Below are 15,996 nucleotides of genomic sequence, written 5' to 3'. Positions count from 1 at the left end.
CCACACACTATAGAATCGGGAAATTCCCAGATACTTTGGTATTCGTATATTAGACTCGTCAGACCCACTACTTTTCTTTTGAAAGCTGTTTAATGCAAAACCGCTTAAGGAATCATGACCCTTAAGCTACTCAGAGCCAAGCCTAAAAACCTCTCAACTTCTATATCCAAACAGGTATCCTAAATCGATTCATCAGCAACATTTTCCTTGCAAAACCCAGAAAATCCACCCAGTTTTCAAATACCTTATTTCTAAACAAGTCTAATATCGTTCTTTTAGCCTAAATCGATCCTTATTTGAACTTAGACATGGCTAGAATATGAAACGATACTAAAAAATATTTTTTTTTTGAAGTAAAAATAACTCATTGGAAAATAAAGAAGTGAAAGATTCAAACCAGATGAGGAAGTATTTACATTTTATGTGTTTGCTCAATGAGAACACTGATGCTTCTACAGGCAGGAACTTGAGAGCTTCTAAGAAACTGAAGGGCGATGAAGGTTTCTGGAAAAGTTTGAGAGAAAAAGGGAATTTTTGTTTTTGAAAGGAAAGTTTTTGAATGCGAAGATGGTAAGGTTCAGGCCTGATATCCCTATTTATACATAAGCTTTGGAATTAATCTAGGCCATCTAATCAGGTCAGCTCGAGATCCAAAGGCCAAGATTAAATGTCCCGTGCGGCGGCAAAAAGTTGACAGGATAGTTGTCACAATCCTCAAAACCCGAACAGACGCCAATTGCAGATGGCCACGTATTCAACACTCAAGTAGTGGGTAGGCACGATTTCACATAACAGAAGCCTAAAATCCCCTACTGTGCATGTCAGAAAATGATGACGTCAAGCACGAGCAGGAGCTTGGGGGTAAATGTTGTACCCTAAAAATTAGCATGGATTCAACCACTCAGCTAGGGGTACAACTGTAATGACCCAAATTCCCTAATGTGGCTTAATGCATGGATTAGGAGGCCAGGAGGGCCATAATTGATTTATTATGCAATTAAATTATTATATGCATGATTATGTTAGTTATATTAATATATGATGATAAATGCATGCATGTGGGTCCACTTTTCATTATAGGGGTATTTTGGTAATTTGGCCCGTTGAGGGCATATTTGTATATCTTCATGCATGTTGGTTAGGTATAAATGAGGCCACATTATTATGTGGATATGTTCGAGCTATTCGGCATGAGACGATCTTAGAATGCAAGTTAACGGTTTGGTCATAACGGGGTTATTTATCGGGCTCGGGGAAGTCTTGGGGTAATTTGATGATTAGTGTCTTACCGAGAATTAAAGGGTAATGGGATATGATTTATTAATTATTTGAGAATATTGGGAATAACGGGAATTGGAGGACATTAATTATGATTAACGGGATTAGAGGAGAAATGACACTTTTGCCCTTGGGGTTGTTAAGAAGTTAAAATAGGCTTGGGGGTATTTTGGGCTTTTTACCAAAGGATATATGTTAAATTAGATGGTTGTAGATGAATTAGACAGAAAAAACAGAGCCTTCCTTCCTCTCCCTCTTTCCTTTCCTTTGAATTTTTGAAGCAAGATTGAGGGTTCAAGTTAGGAGATCAAAGCTTGAGGTTCTAGGCTAATGTTCAGCCATTGAAGGGAATGCAAACCTGTGATTTATGTAAGAATTCAGCCATGAATTTTCTGGTTTTTGCTATGTTTTGAGTTAGTTTTTGAGCTTAAAGTTTTGATTATCGAAGTGGTTATTTGAGGTGGTTTTAAATGGTTTAAAGCTTAGGTTTTGTTGGTTGATTGATGGATAAGTTGTGGTAATGCTTGGTTTTGATTTCTGGGTTGATTTGATAAAGGTTTGATGAGGTTTGAATTGAGAAAATGGCAGGGGAAGCTGGGTTTGTGGGGTCAAGTCGCGACTCACTAGGCCAAGTCGCGACTTGGACCAAAGTCAGAGCCTCCCTGGGCTCTGTGGGGGAGGCGCGCCGCGACCCACCATGGGTCAAGTTGCGGCCCGCCCCTAGCTCTTCATGTAGTGCTCTCTGTTTTGAGGGCAAGTCGCAACCCACTAAGCCAAGTCGCAACCCGCCCTTCCTATTTGAACTAAGAAGGGTTTTTCAAGGGTTTTAGGCTCGGGGTTTCAACTCTTAAGGCTCGAGATCAAATTTACTAACCATGTTAGTAGGATTCGAGGTCCCGAGAGCGAGTTTTTAGATTATAAACCTTTTATTATTGATTTTATTGATGGAATTCCATAATGGTTATGACTAGGTAACTGCTAAGGAACTTAAAGGATTGATCGTTCTCAAAGGTCATTCTTATATTATTTATCGCTCAAACCAGAGGTAAGAAAACTGCACCCAGTATGTGACATGCAGGGTTATTGATCAGGCATGTTGAGTGCTCTATATATTGACATTGATTGCATAGTAAATGTATAGCAGCTTTGCTTATCTGTGTATGGCACTGACCTATGAGTCAGGAAACAACAATGGTGTCAGTATTGATTGTGAAGCTGTGACTTATTAGTCAAGTTCGACCGTAGTACTGAGCACTAGTCGTATGGAATTGACTTATGAGTCAAGAACGGTATTAGCGTGTTTAACATAAGCCGAAAAGATTAGATCTAATCGACATAAGCATTATCAACATAAGTATGAAATGCTTGACCGACCTTAAGTTCGATGAAAACAAAAGCGCTTGTCTAGTCTAAAGGCTAGTTACTTAGAGCCAGGGCCAAAAGGCTCAGGTGACTGTAACGTCACATGGCTTAGGGTGCGAAGCCCAAGTTCATGACTCCATAGTCACTTATCTGGTTTAAGTTCGTGACTTCATAGTCACTTATCTGGTTTAAGTTCATGACTCCATAGTCACTTATCTAGTTTAAGTTCGTGAATCCATAGTCACTTATCTGGTTCAAGTTCATGACTCCATAGTCACTTATCTGGTTCAAGTTCATGACTCCATAGTCACTTATCTGGTTCAAATTCGTGACTCCTTAGTCACTTATCTGAATGGGCTGCAAGCCCCAGTATGATTACCAGAATTATTATTGATATTCACTTAGGATTGACTTAATATTCATCCATACAGGAGAGTAGGGCCCACAATCTTTTACTTGAACTTACTTGCATGCATGAACAGGGCTATTATTGCTAGGCAGGCTATTATGATTCAGTGACATGTTAATACTTATACATGAGCATATTGAGTTTTCTTGCTAAGCCTCGGCTCACGGGTGCTATGTGGTGCAGGTAAAAGCAAAAGAAAGCTGGACCATCCTTGAGTTGGAGAGCTTAGGTGATGATGTCTACATATGTGACTGCTCGACCACCATGGTCGAGGGTTTAAAGAGGAACTAGGGTTAAACCCTATTTTGCTGCTTAGGTCGGCTAGTTGTAAATATTTTATTGTAATTAACCTTTAAAATATATTTTGGGATCCCAATGTATACAGTAAACGTTTTAGTGAAATGTTGTATCTTTAACCAAAAATTTTAACCCTAAACTGTTAATCACATTTAGTTACACGTTAGGGCCAAATGACTCGGTTAACGAGTTTAGCACTGTTTAAAATGCACACCGTAATGGTCCCTGGGTAGTAGGGCGTTACAACAGCTGGCAAATAAATACGTAGAAATATCAAGCGAGTAGAACATCTAGTTAATGATGATGCGAGCAGCTCGAGTTAGGACTTGGTAGTACGACATGCATATAATTATTAGATCGCCTCACAAGATGATGATCAAGTTCGAGATTTGTAGTGGCCACATCCCCTTTAGGGTGCTTTGAACTCAATCTGAATTAAGGTTTAGATACTCTTCGACCACTAGCTCAATGAAGATGTTCAACTCGTGGAAATTTGGTCATGATGCATAGTGAACGATCCTGAAAGACTTTGAGGCTCTTTATACGCTCATTAATGTCCAGGTTGTATTATACATTTATTGTCTAAGATAACGAGAGTAATTTACGTAGGCAATCGTATCCCTATGTAAATGAGAATTATATTGATTGATTGTATACCATATTTATGCACATGGTTACCCAAACCTATCCAGGGAATTCCAATATAAATATCAGGGATAATGGATAGGAAAGGGACTTCTTTTTGTGAATACTGAAACTCTGCATAAATTGTGAGAAAGTAATAATATTGTCTCATAGACTAGGTGGATTTTAATCACTGAACCACGTAAAATTGTGTGTGTGAGGAGTATTTCATATAGTTCATTACAGTTTACAAATAAGCACTAATATCTTTATTGTTTGATTTCTTAATTTATTGTTGGCAAAAAACTGTGTCATCAACCCTCTAGTTTTGTATTTTAGTCTCTTTCTTTTCCTATAAATAGGATCATAATTTCACTCATTCAACACATCCTTTTTCTTCTCTTCTCTCCCTCTCTCTAATATATAGAATTCTTTTTCCCTCTCTCTCTAGGTTAGAATAAATGGTATTCCCAAAATTTTCTAATTTTCTAGTAAAATTGTGAGAATGACTATTTACCTAGGCTAGAGTAATTTTGGTAAGGTTTAGGGGTGAAACCTTATGTTTTGTAATCTTTATTTATTTTTATAAATATTTTTCAAAGCCTAATATTTTAGTTTTATTATTTATATCATTATTTTATTTATGCAATTAATATTTATTATTAATTTTATATAGATTCAGTCAAGTTTTTTCTATGTAATTTTACCAAAAATTATTTATATTATTTTATGAAAAGTCATTTACTGCATTATCGCCACAATGATATAGTGTTGATTTAAGATTTTTCATAACAATAGTATTAAAATAAGATCTTTATTTGTTATTTTGTGAGTAATCTTTTATTGCATATTGCCAACGTTATTATGTCGGATCTAGGTTTGTCATAACAATAATATGTGCATGTACTTCAAGTATGGAATTTTATTACTCAAATACATTTACAAATTATCAAAGTAAATAGGTGACCAAAATATATTGTAGAAGCCCGATGTCTCACCAAGCCTTTTTATTATTTATTTCCTTTTTATTTTAATCCTTCAAACATATAAATCCACTTATTTTACTGTTATCTCATTACTTATTTTCTAACTGTTTTACATGTCTCTTTGTTTCTTTACCTCCTTGTGGAATCGACCGCCCAATCCATACTACAATCACCACTAAGTGGAAGTCACGTTTAGGCGTTAAACAACGACCAACATAATGATCCTCTATGGGGATCTCAAGCGGCGGGATACGTTTGGGTGGCATCAGCAAAATATCAACAACAACAAAAAGAGAGAATTAATTAAAATTACAAAAAAAAAAACCTCAGTACATCGAAATGCCATCGACATATCATTGATTTGGCATCGCAACAATAAACAAAAATCAACATATACACATATGTATCGAAATATCATTGAAACACCATTGTAACTGATGTTACCAAACAGCAAACAAACTATCGAAATGTCATCGAAATAGCATTGAATATCTTTCAAACAAATAACAAATAAAAGTCATCGACACTGCATCGAAATAGCAACGATTTAACATCGATACATCATCATCTAAATGTATGGCATCAAATAACCATCAACATGGCATCGAAATAACATCGAAATTATTAAATTTATCAAAAGAAAACTAAAACTGAGAAAGCGTCGATACACCATCGAAAATAGCATCGATTTAGCATCGATGGACATTTAACAAATAACAACTAAAAACTAAGTAATCATCGAATCAACATCAAAATTACATCGATGGACATTTAACAAATAACAACTGAAAACTAAGCAACTATCAAAATAACTTTAAAATTACATCGATTTTATGCAAATTAAAACTGAAAACTATGCAAGCATCGAAATACCATCGATTTAGCATCACAACACTATCAATTTACCATCATCTTTATTTATTGATACATCAATTAAGCATCAATTAAACAACATTGAACGTATTCAAAAATACACATATGCACTTAATGTCATCGAATCACCATCGATTAAGCATCGAAATGGCATCGAATGAACATCGACCGACCAAAAATTTGCAGAATTTAAACCCAATCTTCCAAAACAATGCACATAGAATCAAACTTATTTCAAGCAATATTTTTGCAAAATAGAGATTACAATCCTACATTAGAATTGTTTGAAATGGTGTAATCTCCTTCACGATTCAAATTTAAAAAAAAGAAAAAGAAAAACGAAGCTTACTGCTGACGTTGACGGAGAAGATGGTGTTATATTATTTTAAATAATATAATGTTAGATTAAATAATGTGACAAAATGTGATTTGTCACACCATGTAACATATTATTGAGAGTGACAAAATTGGACACATATGTGTGCCCAAATGTGTTTTGGAGCTACAAAGTCAATTACAAATTTGTAACTCTCAAATATTACCAAATAATGTGTAGATTGTATGTTACACATTTGAGTTTGGATTTCACAAAGCCATCATGTAATATGATTGTTGGAGACATGTTTTTAACTCTCTTTAGGTGTATGGAGGTTACAATATCATGTGGAAAGAGATTGGGACGTTTTTTGGAAAACTGAAATTTGCACTGTGGCCGCGGCCACTGATTATCCTTGGCCGCAACTTGGGGGATAGAGGCTAGTGGGCACGACCACTTATACTCCTGGCCGCGGCCAGGGGTGCTAACAACCAATTTATTTTTTCAGTTTTTTCCAATTTGAACGATTCTAACATCCCAAGTAACTCCAAAATCTCCATTTTAATTCCATTAACATCCAATTAAGCATTGGTAATAGCCATGGGGTTGGTTGAATTTGAAATTCAAATGGTATCTCAAACTCTATAAATAGGAGCATAATACTCACTTGTAAGACAACACTATTTCTATCAACTAGAGCACTTGGCTAGAAATACACAAAAATGCTTGATTATTCCAGAGAGTTATTTCCAATATTTTGAGAATCCCTTAGTGTTTAAGATAAGGGGAAATAAGCTTTTGAACAAAGTTTGTAAACCTTGTTCAAGTTGGTGATCCCCAATGCTCTTCACGTTGGTTGTGTGAGTGATAAAGTGATTTCTTTTTTGTTCTTTTTCTTACATTGTTTCTTCTACTTCTTTTGTCTCTACTATTTATTTTCTCTTTATATATTTACTTGTATATTTTGTTTTAGAGTTGTAATATCTTCTACATATTTCTTGTACTACTTCTAGTTTATTTGTATCTATTGTCTGAAGTTGTATTTTCTATTATTCTCTTCATCTATATATTTCTACATTTACTTGTATTTTTTTGTTATTAAGTTATAATATTATTTAATCAATCACCTTGTCTTTTGCATTATTTTGCTTAGAGTTGTAATAGTTTTTCTTATTTCCATTGAGACAATTTTATTATCTCTAACAGATGGTGGTCGATGGTGGAGTGCTCCTCTGTCTGTGATGATGAATTGCGTGAGTGAGAGAAAGAGGGGTTTGTGAAAGAGGGAAAGTTGCGACTGAGAGAAAGAGTGAGAGTGTGCGAGAATGAGAGACATTAGGCGAGAAAGAGAGAGTATAGAGATGGAGTATTTGAATGAAGGGTATTTTTGTCAAAAAAAAAATTAGGTATTTTAAAAAAATTGCTGAGTTGTCCTCGTTGATTTATTTTTATTTTTATAATTTTTTTTTTTTTTTTTCAATGGTATTTGGACATGTGGCCCCGTACTGCTGTAAATTCCAGCGGGCAGGGCACGCTCTTAGCTTAAAGCCCAACTCCCCGTTCCTAAACCCTAATAACGCTCAGTCTCCTCTCTCAAGGATTGTACTTTGCTCTCTCTTTAGTTCCCCCATACGACTATGGCGATGGCTTCCTTAGATGAAGAAACCTCCAAGAAAGTACTTCGACAGGTTGACTAATCTTCACTCTGTCTGTTGCCTCTGTTTCGTTCTCTCGTTTTAATGGTTCTTTAACCATTTTTTTTTCCCGAATTTTATTACAGGTCGAGTTCTACTTTGGTGATAGCAATCTTCCGAGAGATAATTTTCTCAAAAAAACCATTAGCGAAAGCGAAGATGGAAGTATCCTTCTCATGTGTGTGTGTGTGTGCGTTATTTACACATCCATGTAAAAGTCAGATTTTTTTTCTTTCCATTTAATTATATATTATACGAACATTATTTATGTGTGTGTGTGTGAGTAAAGGATTTTGTATTTGAGATTTGGAACTTTGGTTACGATTGGAGCTATTGTTTTTGTTTGTGTACTGGTTGTTCTTGACCGAGATATAGTGGTTAATCTGGCATTGATATGTTCGTTTACCCGAATGAGAACACATCTCGATTTGGGGGATGTGAAGCCAGACAATGTGGCTGAAGATACAGTGAAGGCTGTGGCCGAAACTCTTAAAAAGTCCACTTTCCTAAAGATCTCTGAAGATGGTGAGTTTTTATTGATATGTTGAGAGTTTGGTTTAATTTAAGTTTCTTTTTCGTTTAAACTTTTAAGTTACTTTGAATTTAGTTGTGGGTTTTGCTAGAAATATCAGATTACAAATTCATTGCATTTACCATTCATTAAGTGGCTTATGTGTATCTTTGTTTCAGTTTGTATGGAACCATTCCCTTTCTTGTTTGCTGAGTTTTCCTCTTAATATATTGCTTTGGTGCTTTACACGTTTTAGGTAAAAAAGTTGGTAGGACTACTGAACTGTTGAAACCAGAGGAGTTAATAGAGCAATTGGATGGTAGGACAGTGGCTGCATCACCCTTTGAGCACAATACCAAGCAGGAAGATGTGGAGGCTTTCTTTGGGCAATTTGCCAAGGTATTGCAATCCCTTTTATGCTTGTGATAGAAAGAAAGTAACCATGCTGTTTTCAATGCACGTTTTGCCTTTGTCAATTCCTTGAGGTTGAGGCAATCCCAATACTGACGAATTATCCATGTTGTTTTGTTAAAGTAAATTTTGACAATTTGATTAGATTTAAAGGTGAGTACCAGGAGCTTGTATAAGCTATTCCTTGAGGTTGAGGCAACCTCAACTTTGACACATTTTTCTGCCTATATTTTACTGTGGTATTGGAAGAAATTGAACTGTATTATCAAGAGTTTGAGTCTTTCTAAGGCTAGTACTCATCTATCACTAAATGCAACAAACTTATAATTCTCAAATTTTGGCAGGATTGGGATTTTCAAAGAATTTTGTTGGCAATGATTAAAGATATCCATATGTTTGAGCATTGCTTCATTTTAATACACCAGTTTTGGATAGCCTTGCTGGTTATTTCATGTTAATGATATATGTAATTTCAACTACTCTTAGTATACCCCTAAAAGTGATAAAGTGGATGTCAGGGTGTGTCATGACCTACATTTGATTAGGGTTAAGGGTTTCTTCTTGTATTATTTCAGGTTAACAGTGTGAGGCTTCCTCGTCATGTTGCTGACAAGAGGTTTTTTTGTGGCAAGGCTTTGGTTGAGTTTTCAAATGAGGAAGATGCTGAAAAGATTTTGAAGCAAAGTTTTGATTATGCAGGTGTTAAGTTAGACCTAAAACCAAAGTAAGTTTTGCTTGTATTATTCACTGCACATGCCAGGCATGTGGACTTTTTTTCTTTTTAATCTTTACTTTGTGTTTTAGCATTATGATTTGATTATTCCTGTTCCAAAAAGATTTTTCAATGTGCGAAAATCTGATATGGGTTATATCTCTATCTGTAATTGGTTACAGAAATTATAGCTAATTAATTAGATAGTTGAGGTCCAGAACATGGCAAGCAATTATCTTTTCTTGGTTTGTAATGGATAAGTGAAGAATAGAATTTTTATCTAGAACAAAGCCGAACTTTGTTATATAATTATTTTAACGTGTGTCTGACCAAAAGAACAAAAGTGAGGCCTTCTAAAGCAGTATTTCCTACTCAGGAAGGATTTTGATGCCGAAAGAGAGAAAGAAATGGAGGATTTTGGGAGAAATCGTTCCCTTACAAGTTCAAAAGGCAAGAATTCCTCAAACACGGAAGCAAGGTTAGTATTTTTGTCACGTGATTTATGATGGTCAACTGACATTCTCATGCTTTACTGATTGTGACCTTATTATCTTCACTAAATGATGACCACAGTTATCCAAAAGGCTTAATTGTTGCATTCGCATTAAAGAGGAACTCAGCTGAAGGTTCTGCAGAACACAATGGCACTGATGAGCCAGCAAATGATAGCACGAATGCTTGCAGTACTGGTGGAGATAATGCCACTGAAGATGTTAAAACAGACAACAAAGAAGAAAAAGTTCCAGTGGAGGGTGTTGATAATAAAGTTGATTTGGGGGGTGATGGAAAGGAAACTAAAGACGGAGAAAAGGAGTCTGAGGTTCCTGTTGCAGAGAGTAAAGAGAAAGAAGAAAAGTCTAATGCTGCTGCTACCTTCAAAGATAACATGGATGTAATTATGCGAGAAGACCTGAAGGCTGTTTTTGGAAAGTTTGGCACTGTCAAGGTATCTATTATTATAATTACAAAAATTCTCATTTGGATGAGATGGTGCCCATTTTATTCTGTTAGTTTGTTTAGTTTTTGGTCCTCCAACACTATTGTTATACTTAAGAACCCTGTCTCTTCCCTTAGAAAACAACTCTGTTTTTTTTAAGATGCACAATATATTTATTTCAGCCTCTCAGGCACGCACAACATCTTTGTTCTCACTTTACTAACTGTTGAGAGTTCTTATCCGGCCAAGTAACTTTTTTTTTTAATATTACATATTTCACATTTTTATTTGGAAAGGCTGATAAATAGGATTTCATTCTGAATCTTGGGGTTGGGTTTGGTTTAATTTTCTTCTGACATTCTTGTACTTGGGTTCTTTGCTGTGGCAAGTACGTGGATTTCAAGATGGGAGAAGAATCAGGATATGTTCGATTCGAAGAACCTGAAGCAGTACAGAAAGCTCGTGCTGCAGCTGTTCTGGCTGAACAAGGTGGTCTGGTTGTGAAGAACTTCATTGCAACTCTAGATCCAGTCACTGGTAGGCAGCAATATTCAACTGTGATTAAGCTCATTTCATGATTAGTGGTTACTTTCCTATTTAAAAAGTGACTGAATAAGTTTTTTGCCAATTGCTATGCTATGTTCTCTCAGGTGATGCTGAAAAGGATTATTGGAGCTTACTCCTCCGTGGTAATCAAGACAAACGGGATTTTAAAGGCAACCGTGGAAGGTTAGAATAAAAAGCCTGTAAATTATGATTCAATCCATCATGATGTTATCTGGTTTTTCATTTTTGGATTCAAATTCCATCTTAAATATTTCGAATTCAGATTGCGATTTTGCTTGAACAGGGGAGGTAAACACAATAGAGGCTGGAAACATGGCCGCTCAAGAGACAATGATGCATCAGGTGGTCGCTCAGCTAAAGCTCAGAAAGCAAATTGAGAAAATATCTATAAATGTTAGTTTTTGTGATGAATTTTGTTCGAAGCTTACAGAGAATTGTGTGGCGATTGAGAGCTCTATGCTCTTATGGCTTGGTGGTCTGTAAAGCTCCAGTTTGTGTTATGAACGGTAACAGTAGCGCATTTGTAACTTAATAAACTTTTAAGTTATTAATGAGGGAAAGGGTATTATTTTATTAGTTTTTAGTTTGTGACTTTTGAAAGGGAAATTTGAGCTTCTATACTTTCTAATACACAAATTAAAAAACATGCCAACTTTACAAATCATGGGGAAGATATGCCTTTCTGAGACTCCGCCTGACCCTTCTCTCTTTGCCTGCCTCTCCGCTGTCTCATCCTCTGCCCGACTGTCGGGTGAAAAAAAAAATCACGGCAGCTGTAGCACCAAATCAATTTAAAAAAAAAAAAAAATTCAATCCAAAATTTACCCACAAAGGATTAACTTAGGATACTAATTTTTGGATTTTGAGTATTCTATACAAATTTTTTTTCTTATTGTTCCTATTTTTAGATTTGGAAATCTGAAATTTGCATAATAATGATGGTTTACATGATATAACGGGCAAAAAACGATGTCAAATGATGGATTGTGATGGACCATTGCAAACTATCGCAACACAATTGTAAAATCATCATTTTTGGCCTTTAAAATGATGTTTTAAAGGACCATCGCATCACCATTGCAAGCCATAATTAAAACATTGTTTTAGCATCATTTTTTGCCCCTAAAATGAGTTTTCATTGGACGACCATCACATGACACCATTGTTTTAACATCGTTTTTGTTGTTTTATTTTTATAAATTTCAGACTTCCAAATCTAAAACTAAATGCAAATAAAATCAAAACAAAAAAGTGTTCAAAATCCACAAATTAGTATCTTAAGATGTTAACATTTGTCTTAACTTTATTATAGCCTCGTTTATTTCTATATTTTTAATTAGGAGAATTGGCGGCAAAACTTCCTAATATTTACATTTTGAGGCACTTAACGCTCCAAACTTGAATTTTGGAGGGTCAACCTCCCAAACCACTATTTGGCTGGCAAATCTACAATCATGTTAGTTACAGACTGTTATCTGAAGAACTATGTACATGACACAATTTCATTGCTCCAATTCATTTAAATTATTTAAATATTATAACAATTATTTTAAAATAAAAAAATTGATTTAAAAGATAATTTAAAAAAAAAACTAGATCACATTATTAAAATTTAAAAAAATGTATGCTTAAAAAAAACTAGATCACATTATTGAAATTAAAAATTATTTTAAAAAAAATTTAAAGATTAAAACAAACAAAAAAGAAATACAAAATGAAATAGAAATCACATCCAACCTTCTTTGACTTCTTCTTCTTTTTCATCTTCTTCTACTTCCTTGTGTTGTTGGTAGATCAACGGAGCTTGAAGGCATGACTTCAAGAAGACGACGACACCCTCGACTTCAGTTTAGCAGAGCTTGGAGCTCAAATCTAGGCTAATGATGACGATTTCGAGCAGATGGCTTACTAGATCTCCTCAGATAACGACGCCTCACTGAAGCTTTGATGCCGACAATTTTGAATAAGGAAGAAGGCACGTGTCGCAGTCGTGGCTAGGTTGCATCCTCCAACAAAGAAGATTTGGGTTCTTGGTTCTGGGTTTCAGATCAGATTTGGGTCCGGCATTATTGTGATTGGCGTTAGAAACAAAATATTGAATATGGTGTGAATAATGCCTTTACCAGCTCAATTGAGTCTGGTCAGTATTTCTGTATTTATATGAATTGTCTCTTACAAATAATTGTGTGGTCTAGTGCATAACCGACACGTAGTACATAATTTGCTACAACAAGAATATTTACAAAAGAATACAGGACTAAAATATATATATATATATAGAACATTCTAGACATTCCTCTAACCAATCCAAAAAGGCAAAGTCTAACACTTTGTTTAATACTAATTAGGATTAGAGTTCACTACAAGAAAAAATGCTTTTAATAACACTGAAAATGTGTTATCAAAACATACCATAACACTTTTTGATGTGTTAAGACCGCTATGTTATCGTAGGTCAGGGTACTTTACATAACACTTTATCATTGTTATACAAATGTGTTATTATACTATCAACGATAACACACTTTCTGTGTTATTTTAATATATAGATAAGTGTTTAATTATGTTATTTATAGCCGATTATATAACACATTTCAATACTTATAAATTTGTGTTATACTACATTTTAGTATAACACTTTTTTTTGTGTTATACTACACTTTAGTATAACACATTTTTTGTGTTATACTACACTTTAGTATAACACATTATTTGTGTTATATAATGAAGTTTGCATAACACAATTCTTTGCATAAAAAGTGTTATTGTAATAGATATTATAACACAATTTTCGTATTATTTTAATATTTAGATAAGTTTAAATTCTCATTATATATTTTATTTATATAACACTAATTTATTCTATTATATTTTAATTTTTTTTATATAATTAAAATTAGCTTTCTAATATATACTAGCATCATCAAATGAACTTGATTTTCAAATAACAAAAAGTAAGAACATTCAACATTGTATTAACAATCCACAAATTAGTTTAAAACATTCAACACTGTCATCAACAATAAAATGTTCTTTAAGTATTCAAGGAGTCTTAAATATTCAACATAGTTAAAAGTTACTACTTTCAATACAAAGAAATAAACAAAGTTACTACTTTCAAGGAGTCTTAAGTATCCTTTTCTACTTCGCTTGTCACATCTGCAAAATAAACAAAGAAATATTTTATTATTATTATCTAGCATCACAAATTACTTCAAGAAAAATGCTATGGAAATTATATCCAAGAAAGGACACCACATACAAAATAATGAATTCACAACTACACCAAAGCAAACAAAGAAACCAAACACTAAATTATAAGACATTGGTTATTTTTTGAGTATGAAAATGTACCTCTTGGAATAACTTTTTTAGAAGGCCATGCAATTGTGGAACCAACTGCTTCTTGTATTGTAAGCATCGCATGATTAGGACGAAATAAGTAAGATTCTGGTACAATATCAACATCAACCCATACTCGCATAAAGTCTGGTCCAAGAGGCTTTCCATGTACAGTTATCTTTGGATCACTAGAATCCCAACGACCTTCAGCAACAATTACATCTGCCCAGTCAAGCAAGTAGCAAGCATTCTTCCCTTCTGTAAAGTTATGTCTTTTTTCTAGTGCAATACTCTACCAAATTTATTTTAAAGACAATATATTAGTTTCTGTATTTGTTCTTCTAAAATGAAAATTTAAAACAATAACAATTATAATTTACCTTAGGGGACTGAATATTGTTTGACTGCGGTACATTGTGAGACTGTCCTTCACTTGGTGTCACTTTACCACCAACCTAAATATAAAACCAAGATAAGTTTCATTGGAAGAAAAGAAAACTAAGGTTTATAAGTGCAAGATAGAAATACCACCAAGTGTTCTTTAAGTAGATTCATCATTTCAGTCATTTTGAGCTTCATATTGTGTTGCTCTTCTTCTAACTTGGAGATCTTGTTATTACACATATTAACAACAGTTAGCTTTGACCTTGTTACGCCTCTTCCGTGTCCGATTAAACGACCAGATTTTGGGTTACCAAACAATTTTGTCAAGGCATCCTCATCAGCGTTGTCTGTAGTTCCAGATTTTGGGTCTTCAAGGAGAATCTCATTCAATGAACCCTGCATATAAATTAGTATAACTAATGTATGCATTATGGAAAATAAGTAAAAATTCACAAAAATTAAATGACTAATGCTCACAAAAATATCAGATGTTGTTGGGTTTACAGGTTCACCATTCTTCTTGGTATGGGCTCTCCGAAAAGCATCGATTCTAGATATTTTAACATCCTCATTTTCTTTCTTCTACACAATACATCAATAGAGATTATAAAATAGAGACTACAATAATGGAAGCAAAAATACAAATAGTATAAAACTTAATTATTACCATATCATCGATTGTTCGAGCATATCCTCTTCGACTTAAGGTGTGTGGAACAGCTTTCTTTCTTCTCTCTTGGTATTTGGCCCTTATATCCTATTTAATAAATAAGTAAAAGAGGCATAACTATATTTAATTTAACACCAACAGAGATAAAAGAGGCAGCAACATCACTTCTTACATCATATTTCTTACCAAATGTTCTTTACTAATTTTTTTGGCAACAAATGCTCTCCATTCTACATCACTTTTTATGCAATCCGGCTTTAAGGCTAGTCGTTCACTCTCATTTTTTGCATTGATAATATCCTTTACAAGTCTAGATTTGCCAGCTCTCCATAGTTCTGCCATCATTTCAAAGCACATCTTTTTTTGCCAATCATCATGTAAGTCATATTGTGCCTACAATAGAATATGGAATAATATATTATATGTTTAAGTGTAGAGCTGAATATATATAAAAAAAAATAGACTCATAAACCTTGTAATTCTACCTAAATAGATGCCCAAAGAACATCTCTCATAATTGGTTAAACTTTCCTCCAATCTGAAATAGTGTAAGGAACAACCTCTTGCACAAGAGCGCCCACAAAAGAAGAAAATTGCACTGAGTTAGTACCACGTGGTTGCCC

At 34.3% G+C, this 15,996-nt stretch overlaps 1 protein-coding gene across 1 annotated transcript; it reads left to right on the top strand.

Annotated features, from left to right (window-relative positions):
- Window positions 1-7,674: 7,674 nt before the first annotated feature.
- Window positions 7,675-11,553, top strand: LOC133803142 (la protein 1). Its single transcript, XM_062241101.1, has 10 exons — window positions 7,675-7,833; window positions 7,926-8,004; window positions 8,215-8,364; window positions 8,607-8,749; window positions 9,337-9,485; window positions 9,850-9,951; window positions 10,047-10,419; window positions 10,800-10,947; window positions 11,061-11,139; window positions 11,261-11,553. Exons 1-10 carry the CDS (start codon window positions 7,783-7,785, stop codon window positions 11,352-11,354), a joined length of 1,368 nt encoding a protein of 455 aa, XP_062097085.1. The 5' UTR covers window positions 7,675-7,782; the 3' UTR covers window positions 11,355-11,553.
- The last annotated feature ends 4,443 nt before the right edge of the window (window positions 11,554-15,996 follow it).

This window comes from Humulus lupulus, chromosome X (assembly GCF_963169125.1).
Source record: "Humulus lupulus chromosome X, drHumLupu1.1, whole genome shotgun sequence".
Taxonomy (NCBI): Eukaryota; Viridiplantae; Streptophyta; class Magnoliopsida; order Rosales; family Cannabaceae; genus Humulus; species Humulus lupulus.
This window is presented reverse-complemented; position numbering and strand designations above follow the sequence as displayed.